The 10,872-nt window shown below is 32.0% G+C and overlaps 1 protein-coding gene and 1 pseudogene across 1 annotated transcript; one reads left to right on the forward strand and one right to left on the reverse strand.

The window, feature by feature from the left end:
* Positions 1-148: 148 nt before the first annotated feature.
* Positions 149-3,266, reverse strand: LOC118050482 (uncharacterized). Its single transcript, XM_035060843.2, is given in 10 exon segments — positions 149-456; positions 596-734; positions 832-966; positions 1,124-1,178; positions 1,180-1,211; positions 2,029-2,086; positions 2,242-2,494; positions 2,580-2,882; positions 2,968-3,033; positions 3,138-3,266. Coding segments are annotated over 10 exon segments (1,347 nt in total). The 5' UTR covers positions 3,215-3,266; the 3' UTR covers positions 149-227.
* A 3,114-nt stretch (positions 3,267-6,380) lies between these two features.
* The window catches only part of LOC118032821 (uncharacterized), a 10,757-nt pseudogene continuing 6,265 nt past the window's right edge, over positions 6,381-10,872 (forward strand).

Below are 10,872 nucleotides of genomic sequence, written 5' to 3' on the forward strand. Positions count from 1 at the left end.
AATCCCCGGCCAATTATGGATTCAGTCTGGAGATAACATGGGCACATGCTATCTGCCCCTTTGAACCACGGATGCCAATAAAAGCCAAGTAAAACTTCTAGTCGCACCAGTTAAAATTTGTGTAACATTCCTTTGCAACACGTCCATCTAGATGCAAATAGTGATGCATATAATGACCAAGAAATTTTAATGGTTACAACCTAAATCTGAAGTAAATGATGTGAGTCTTACAAGCACTTGGCATGTCTGGCAAGCAATAAATGGTTTTCTGGAGAGATGCCTGAAGGGACATACTTCACAAGCTGTGTGTCTAAGCCATGTTCTTTTGCCCACATCATCCTTCCTACGTCGATGATCTGCTTACACTTGAAACCCAACACAGCCCTTTCAACTGGTTTTATATTCCTCACAACATCTTCAACCCCATGTATGTCCCCAAAGCATTGTTTCTCCTCACTGTAATAACTGAGAAAAATTAAGATCCAAAATACTAAAATATGTGAACAGAAGAGAGGAATGAAAAAACCATCTCTGTGAACAGAAGACGGGAAAAATAAGGATATATATAACATAAACAAAAAGTTCAAATGATTACATGGATTGTAACTGCAAGCTGCAGTCAGTAATATCAGGAAGATCTGAACCATGGTCAGCATCTACTGCCCAGGAGGTAAACCATGTCATTGCATGAAATTGGTCCCTTGGTGATCCCAAATCGGACATGAACTTCCTGTCTGCAAGGAAGTAAAAAGTTACATTGAAAACTCGTAAATAGAAGAGCATACATGTTCTTGTACTTCAAGAATATGCAGGGTAAGATGTGTTGATTACTGTGTAATGTTTTCCACTGACAAAGATGATGGCAGCATGTTGCTATAGCAAGGCCTTTAAGGTTAGCATTGCTCCTGCAATCTTGCACACTGCCTTGATTACATTGCTCAGACAAGCAACATCTCAGTGTCAAATCTGCGGCGCAAGTATTAAAAACAAAACAGTGGAGGAAAATATTCAATGGAACAATCTGCCAGAACTGAGAAAATAATGATATAAAATGCAAAAAAAAAATTACTTCTGAGTTCTATCTAATGTTCAGGAAAAAGTTATTTTAAAACATATTGCTCACCAGTTGCTGGCCCACAGAGATGTTTACCAATAGCCAAATAAGGGATTCCCCTTAAAAGACTCAACAGCATTCAAGTTTAAGTCCTCAACTGAAAAGGTGGAAATTTGGTAATGTCAGAACTCAAAAGTTTGCAGAGCTTTTTTCTAGCAGAGAGATCAGATGGAAGGTAGTGTTAATACCAATTTTTTCACTTATACCTTACAGGGGGCAAGCATGCCAACAAAAAATAAAAGGCAAACAAGAACAGACATCATGTATGAATATAAATATTCTGTTGTTACTACTTGAGACTGCTGTTGATATCACCCAAAATTAAGAGGAAATAAATGGTAAAATTTATTAAGTTGACCCCTGTATAGGAAGTTGGGACAAACCTGTTTATTCACTTAGTTGAGAGAAATAAGCTTACTATAAAGTTGTTAGAAAATTAATGCTGTGGCATGAAATGTTAGAAGTTATGACTTCATATAATATGCACAATAAAATAATGCCGAAAACTGCAAGACCTTGTTTAACTGCAACTTCGAAGAGTACAGAAACAGGGCAATAAAAGGCAACAATAATTTGTTAGGTTATGCCCCTTAAAATCACCACTCATAAGCACACTATGAAGGCAAAGTCAAGGAAAAACAATGCACTCAAGAGAGCTCCAAAATTGAGCCACCTGCCAGCATCTAATCTTAACTTTGGAGGACTGAGGGAGGAAAAAAAGGCATGAAAACTATGCCAAGTCCTTTTTAAGAGGTTAACTGAATGCTCCAGCAAGAGAGAGTATTTGAAGTTATGTTTAGCACCAGCTCCAGACTTAAGTTAGAGAAAGAGAGAGAGTTATAGAACTAAAGATATAAATATGGAAATGCAAATGCAAATGCCATTCCAAATAACAGGATTCTGAAAAACCTTACTATCAATCCTCAAACGCTCTAATATCAAGCTCTCCTTCTGTCGCAAAGATCGATCAGCCTAGAAGTAGCCACAGCATATAAACACAAACAAAACATAAATCACAGATCAATTAAGGCGGAAAGAGTACATAACATCTCCAACTTGAGTTTCATTCTATTGCAGTAGATATTCCTTCTCATAAACAATGCAATGCAGAATTCAACACAACTAACCTTAAGTTTGTACGACTTGCGCTCAACCAGAAAGACTCTGTCAAATCCATAACAGTCTGCCAGCATCTGTGTCAAGTACCCTCTCCCTGCTCCAAATTCAACGACTGCGTGAACAAAATTGCTATCATCACTACAAAACCCCTGACTATCAGCCTCTTTACTTCCTAATGAACTCTTTATCACCCCAAAGTCCTCCAAATTCCCAAGAATTGACGCTTGTTGTGCTACATGTTTCTCTTGAAATGGTAATTTCCTGCTCAACAAGAAACTCATTTAACAAAACCAACCGATTATCATCAAATTAAACAACAATCTTCATCTTAACATCACATATTTACCTGTCTACTTCTCTTTTAATCCACATATTACAAGCTTCTGGAACTTTATATGATTCCCAGATATCCTTACATGTAGAAGCATGAACGGATTCAATCTTGTTAATAAGTTTGCAAAATTGAGTCACAGTCATGCTATAAACAGCACTCCTCTTCATCTCAGAGCTAACATTATCTTCTTCTTCTTCTTCTTCTTTGCCAGCATTGATGCCCTTTTGATAAAATGGTTGAAGAGACAAGGATTGAGCTTGTTTCAATAAAGGGCATCTCTTAACATGGCTTTCAAGATTTTCTTTTAGAACAGAACTATCAAAAACAAGAAAAGCCATAAAAAATGTAATCCCAAGATTAAAAAAAAAATGATAGTGCAAAGATCAAAGATGGGAATTACTGAGAAGGGTCGATCGGGCATGGAATCCACTGTTCAATGGACCTCGGTTTGTGGTTGCCGCAGAACCTTACGGACAGTTCAATAGATATAACGCATTAAAACATTAGACATAGGACGGGAAAAAAAAAAAAAAAAAAACAGAAGAGAGAGGAGGATGAGAGTGAGCTTACTGGGAATCGTTTAGAGGGGAGTTGGCACAAAATCGGTTCTTTTTGGGAAGCCAGAACTTGCAGCGGTTCTCCTCCATTGTTGCTGCTGCCGCGCCTCTGAGTTCAGACTTCGCTGTCAGAGAATTTGGATTTATATATATATTAATCTCCCAAGTCTTATATACTAAACTAGTTATTTGACCCTCTCCACTGCGGATCATAAAATTATTTTTTCAAAAACAATATCGGAAATGTAGACTATTTTTTAAGTTTGATTATATAAAAATATTAAAGTATAAGTTTAAAATTATATCTAAAGTCTAAACACTAATTAAATAAATTAATAAATATTTATATAAATAAATAAATCATTAGTAACAACTAAATTTAAAAAAAAAATAAAAATAAAAGTAATCAAAAATATTTAATCCCGTAAAGTAAAGCATTTACCTTTTGTGTTTATAAAATTTATTTATTTAAATAAATAAAGACAATAAAAATAGAAACATGAATGAAAATAATTGAATAAAAAAAATATTTATGAAAGACTGAAGACATTAAAAATAATATTTAAAATAAATGTTTTTTATTTTGAAAAATATATTTAATCTGTATAAAAAAAATTATAGATGAATCTGAATAATATCAAAAAATTAAACACAAAGAAGACAATTAAAAAAAAACTCTATTAAAAAAAAGCCTCACAAAACTCATGATCTAAGTTATGAGACCGAGATAAATTTATAGAAAAGAAAATTGAAGATAATTACAAAATCAATTTTAAAAAAACTTATTGCAGAACAATAAAATTGTAAAAGAAAATAAGTTAAAAAAAAGAAAGATGTTGAACTATATTAACTTTTCAAAATTCATGACCCGAGTCATTAGAAGAAAAGCACTATAAATAAATCAATAAAACATGAAGTTCAATATCTAACAAATCAAATATCAAAGGTTGAACCATGAAAAAATTAATTACATAAAGGATGTAAAAATAATTTAATTAAAGGAATGAGGGTGAAAATCAAAATGAAAAATAACTTTAACAAAAAGGAAAAAAAATATAAAAAATAAGGATCAAATTGAAAATAAATAAAACAACATAAACTTTGATTGAAGGATAAAATTGAAAACAATAAAACTTTAACAAAAGGATCAAAGAAAAAAATAGAAATCAAAAGAATAAAGACCGAAATGAAACAAATAACATATGACAAGTTGTAATTGAAGGACTAAATTGAAAACAAAATAAAACTTTTATAAAATGAATGAGGATGAAAAAAAAAATAAAAAAAATAAAGGACTAAAATTGAAATAATAATAAAAAAAGGATAATCATGCACTTTTTCAGGTATGAGAGAAAAGAAGGAAAAAAAAAACATTCACCAATAAAAAATCATCCATCATCTTCCATCACACACCATACCAAGAGAAAATAAACCTGTTTGGTTACGTGGGAGCGTCCACGTTTCCTGCGTTTCTATTGTTTCAAGCTGTTTGGTTAACAGCTACCCATGTTTTCAAACTTCATAGGGCCCACACAAATTGCGTTCAAAACGCAGGATAAGCAAAAGCAACTCCTTATTGCTTTTGTCGTGGTTGTTGTTCAGAGAAAACGCTGGAACCTTTACTAAAAAATTAATATCTATCCAAACGGTTCCAACTCACGGTCGTCTCTCCTCCTCCACATTCGCCTCCCTGAGCTCTCCTCCTCCAAAGCTGCCCTCTTCTCAAAAAATCAGTCCTCTTCCTCGCGCTTTCACAGTGTGGCAAATACACCCTGTACACTCTTCGTCCATTCTCTCACATAAACCGTCACCAGTGTTTGTAGCCGAGTGTAGATCAAGCCCATCTGCCACCGATCTATTACCATGATGAACTCCTTTCGCGGTTGAAGAAGACACGCACTGACCTAGGTAAGTTTCTTCACACTTGACCTAAAAAATTGTATAGATCATGCCTTATCTGCTAAAACAAACTGTTTTCTCTAACCAAAATTTTCTCTTGCTGTGTGTTTTCTTTGCCAGAACCAAAGAGAGCATCAAAATCATCCTTCTGGAAAGCTCAAGCACAAGCATCTTACCAATCTCTGTCTCGGTTACACAAGAAAATTCAAGGTCAGTTGCTTTATTTCGGTTGCACAATTACTTTAGTCTTTAAGTTTCAGTTGCTATGTGTTTTTTGTGTGTTTTCTGACAATAAACATTTCTATAATTCTAGTGTTTTATTATGTATGTTTTGGTTGAACATTTATTCTGTAACTTAGTTATGACAATTGTATATTACATTTTCTGTAACTTCAACGCCTGAATGTCATCATAAGACTATCCCTAAGCAACTGACATCTAAACTGTCAAAAAATTGAATCCAAGATTTGTGCTGAACATGAGAAAATAAATACCGAATTCCCTTGCAATCACACAACACTCCTCCCATCCACCCCAAGCCACATCAGACTAGCTTAGAGAGCAGCCATCTACATTCCATTTTAATTTAGCCATGGACAAGAAAGAGGATTCTAATTGAACATGTTTTTAACAATACCTTCAAAACTCCAATGCAAATCAGTACTCTTTAGCAAAAAACCCTCTTAAAGTTTAGCTTGTTTTACTAAACCTAAATAATTAAATTCAAAAATATCTTATAAAACATAATTGTAGCTTATTTTAAAATCATAACAGCACTTGATATCTCTATCTCTCAATGTCATTGAATTCAAAATGACCTACTTCTTTTCAATATAATATTCGTTCATCTAAGCTTTTCATTGGGTTTGAATTTCTTAGCCTCCTGAGTTAATTTCATCTCGGTTAGACTTGAATATTTCTATATACACTTAAGGCTGGACGTTGTCTCTTTAGCATGCATTCTTAGGCTCTTGTGCTTTCAAACCATGCCAGCTCTAAGCCCATTATTATCTAAATGAAATCAATGCGTACTTGTGTTGTCTAGTAGGGGTTTTATACTCTCAAGTTAATGTCACCATTAATGTTAAACATATTGTAAACAAATTATGCAGACAAAACTGTCATTTTACTATTACGTTGCAGGTTGAAAATTACAATTATTGTTGTGTTGAAAAATATTTGAATGAGTTACGTATAAGTTAAAGATGTTCGATATTTAGCACTTGATCGAACATAAATGTTTTGTGTTAAGACCGACATTAACGACACAAAATTTCAAAACAAATTGTTCAATGAGCATGTATTTTGTACCGGTACTCTGCAGGTTGAAAATTGATATTAAGTTTTGTTTATAGATATGGATGTGAATTGGTTTAATGCACTTTTTTATGACCATTATGAAAATGTTATGAATAATGTTAGTCGGTATGTGTCTGATAGGTTTACTGGTACAAGTTCTATAAGTGGTTTTGGAGGTAGTTTTGGTGATGGTTATAGGAACTATAATAGTGAGGTTCAGGACGACGACCTAAATCAACAGGTGACGATGACGATGGAGATTTCTTTTGGCATAGAGAGTGTGATCACACTAAATTAGTCATCTGCATTGCTAGAGCACTGGCTTTGTATTATAATACGTATATTTATAAAGAGCCATGTATGGATTCATACAACATTGGCATGCGATGGTTGATTAAAATTTTAAATGGGCATTGGATGTGTTTTGTGAACATGTTTTGGATGGATGCTGACACATTGAAGAGTTTGGCTTTTGAGTTGGAAACGATGTACGGGTTGAAACCGTCTAGACAGATGAGTGTTATTGAGAAAGTATGCATGTTTCTCTACACTTTAGCTTTCGGTGCGTCGAATAGGGAAGTGCAGGAGCGTTTTCAGCATTCAGGTGAAACCATTTCCAGAAATTTTAACGAGGTTCTTCGTTTTATGTGCTTGTTAGCAGCTGATTTAATCAGACTAGTAGATTCAGAATTCACAACAACACCATTGGAAATTGAAATGAATCCGAGATACATGCCCCATTTCAAGGTAAGAAATACTTTGTATAAGTAGTTAAATATTTTCAAAAGGTTACAATCAAATATTTTACGGTGCAATTAAATTGATTCGGCAACAAATTTTTTTTTTTTTGTAGAATTGCATTGGAGCGATTGATGGAACACGTGTATGTGCATGTGTTTCACAAGAAAATTAAATACCATTTATTGGTAGAAAAGGTATTTTGACGCAAAATATAATGGCAGCATGTAGCTTTGACATGCAATTTACATTTGTTTGGGCTGGGTGGGAAGGTAATGCTCAGGATACAATAATATTTTATGAGACGATTGGAAATACAAACATACAATTTCTGCGGCCACCGGAAGGTATTCACCCGTAAAAAAAAATATGTCTGTTGTTCAACTGGTCTAATTTGTTTTTATATGAAGCATTTTGTAAGCGTTAATCAATTATTACATTTATGCAAGGAAGTATTATCTCATTGATTTGGGATATCCGAATGAGTACGGTTACTTGGATCCATATAGAGGGGAAAGTTATCATCTTCCAGAATTTCATCGACGAGGACAACCGCGGAGTCGGGAGGAACTATTTAACCGAGTCCATTCATCATTGCGATGTGTAATCGAACGTACATTTGGAGTTTGAAAGAAAAGATAGCGAATCTTGCAAACCATGCCTGAGTTTCCTTACAAATCACAGGTTAAAATTGTTGTCGCATCAATGGCGCTGCATAACTATATTCAATGAAAGTCGGGCCAAGATGTTGCATTCAACAAGTTTGATAGCCATCCTGATTTCGTTCCTTCAGATACTTTTCCCGATGTCGTTCCACAATCACAAACAAGTGGACGCTAGAGGGCGTCGCGTATGGATTATATTCGTGATGGCATTGCAAATAGTTTGATGGGGCAATAATATTTAATTGTAATAACAAAGCACGCTTTTATTATTTTGACGGTATTTATGTGGAAAAAATGTTTTATTTCCTCTTAACACAAAGAATTATTTTATTTATGTCCTTTTTAGTCATTTTGGGTACAAAAATAACCACAACCATAGGCTTATCCAAACATGTTTTTAACCACAATAAAGTCAAACCACACTTTTAACCAAACACTCAAAATACATACACAAACTACAAAAAAAATGTTTTTTTCCAACCGCAACCACAACAATTACAGCAAAAACAAATACACTCATAGGTGCTTTCAACAACATGGTGAAAAGGCACGATAAACCATCGGGTAGCATCATACATGCCGATCAAATAACATGGACACCACCTACTCGTTAGTGTGTAATGAACACGCTCCACCAACTTTTTAAAATAAAAAATGAATAATGCAATGTGAAAATACCAAAATGTTTGTCATGACTTTGTAAATCATAAAATAAAAAACTTGTGTGAAATGAAAAAAAAATGCCCTTAGATATACACCCTCTTTTTTGTCTTTTAAAGGTAAAAATGCATTTTTACTATATTTTAAGAAGCAAAAAAACTAGAAAAAAACCTTGTCAATAACTTTATATATATATATATATATATATATATATATATATATATATATATATGTACCCTAAGGTAAGTAAGCAATTCGATTGTTTTGAAGTTTTTTGAAAACACAAAAAACTCGTGGTCATTAGTTTAAAATTTTATTGATATTGGTGTAAATATATCATTTTACTATATAATGTTTTTGGAAAAGATTAGAATACCCCCAACAATATTTTAATCACCAATGTATTAATAAAAAAGACCAAATTACCCTCATAAGTAAGGCTCACATTTTTTCCACTTAAAGGTAGAAAACATAATTTCATTGTAACAATCTATAATACATTGTGTCTAGCGTTAAGGTGAAACACTTATGCTTTATATATTTTGTTCAATTAAATAATTATTTTTAGTTTAAAAAATAATTAATTAATTTCTTGATTAGTATTGACTGTGCTCAATTTATTATTTTTTTATTTTATAAAATATTTTTTTTCTTATCAATATTTTTCATATTTATTTTTTAAAATAAAAATAAAATAAAATGGAATAAACAAAAAGAATCAAGGTTACAAAACAAATTGTAATAATATAGAGATTAATTCATTATTTTTAAAATTAGAGAAATTATTTAATTTATTTTGTAAAACTATAATTACTAATTCATAGCTTACTCTTTTTAAAAAAAAAATCTTTTGTTTGTTAAAAACTTCTTTCCCTTATTTCCTTTTATTTTTCCTTTTATTTTTTTCAGGTTCAATAAATATGTTATCGTATCAATCAAATATTTCTCTGTCTAACTACTAACTACAAGATTATTATATGGGCTTGAAGTTATTTAATTTTATTTGTCTCCCTCGACCCTTTTAAGATTCACTTCTTTCGCTTATTTCTTTTCTTTTTCCTCTTATTTTCCTTTTTTTTCCCTGTTCATACTAGCTTTTCAGGTGGTATTTACTATTTAGAAATTATTTGATATTATAATAACTTCTGTTTTTTTATCTAATCATAATAAAAAAATCAGTTTTAATTAGTTAAATAATTCTTTTGTTTTTATACCTGACCTCACACATAATTATGTCTTCCAATCTTGATTTTATAAATCTAAATTAATATGTTTTTTTATTTTTAGCTGTGACAACCTAGCCAATCATGTAGAAAAATCCCATGCCTAGTTTACAAAGAACACCAAATTTTAGAGAATTTTACCCTAATCCTGAACTTGTGACCATCCTATTAAGTTGTGACAGCCTAAATAATTACAAAGAAAAAGGCTATGCAAGTGTTCGAAGAACATTTGTTGATATCTTAAAAATCTATTGTATTCACTAAAGTTATTAGATTAATCCTATTTAATATGATTTTTTTTTACTAACAAAAATAAAATTTGATTGTCAACTTAAATGATTTTTAGCAAGTTTACTAAGAAAAACACAACCAAGTTTCGGATTTTTATTTAAAGGAAAGTTTTAGGTTCTGTTTCCTTCCCGGGAAATTTAAGGTACCCATCTTATATGATGTGAATGCTATATTAAAAGTAGCATCAGCAAATGACCAAGTGCTTGCTGGACAAGGCTGCGCTGTCGTTTTTTGCTTGGAAGGTGTATGGCAGTTCGGTTAAAATATTATTTGTTTAAAATTTAAAAAAATATTTTTTATTATTATTTGAATTGTTTTAATGTCATTGATATAAAAAAATTAAAAAAATTAAAAAAATATATTTTAATATATTTTCGAATAAAAAATTATTTTGAAACACAACTTTTATTACATTCTTAAACATGTTTTATCGGTGTTTAATTTCATCATATTTACCTAACTCTTAAAATGATTGGATTTTAGCCTATTTAATTTAAATTAGAAGAATTTGATTTTTTTAACTTATTTATTCACAAAAAATACATAAATATATTGATTAAAAATAAATTTGAACTTGAATTAAAAGTTTATTGGCAAAGTTGAGTAATCAGCAATTTTTAGTTTTTAACTTATAAACTCTAACTTTATTAAATACATTCCTTAATCCATAGTTTAAAAACCCGGCTCAGCCCGGCGGGTTGACCTGTGAACCGGCTGACTCGGGGCTGAAATCGGGCTGAAGTTGAAGAAAAAACAAAGAAAAAAAATCTGATGTGACCCGGCGGGTTGACCTGGGGTGACCTAGTCAAGACCTGACCTCAAACCTGTTAACTTTTTTGTTTTTTTGTTTTGTTTTGTTTTTTTTACTAAAAATGATGTCGTTTTGATTTTAATTTTTTTAAAAATTGATCCGGCCAACCTGGGCAACCCGGTCAAAACCCAGAACCCCGAGCCTTAGATCGGGCTGATAGCC

The sequence above is a fragment of the Populus alba genome, chromosome 2 (assembly GCF_005239225.2).
Source record: "Populus alba chromosome 2, ASM523922v2, whole genome shotgun sequence".
Classification (NCBI taxonomy): domain Eukaryota; kingdom Viridiplantae; phylum Streptophyta; class Magnoliopsida; order Malpighiales; family Salicaceae; genus Populus; species Populus alba.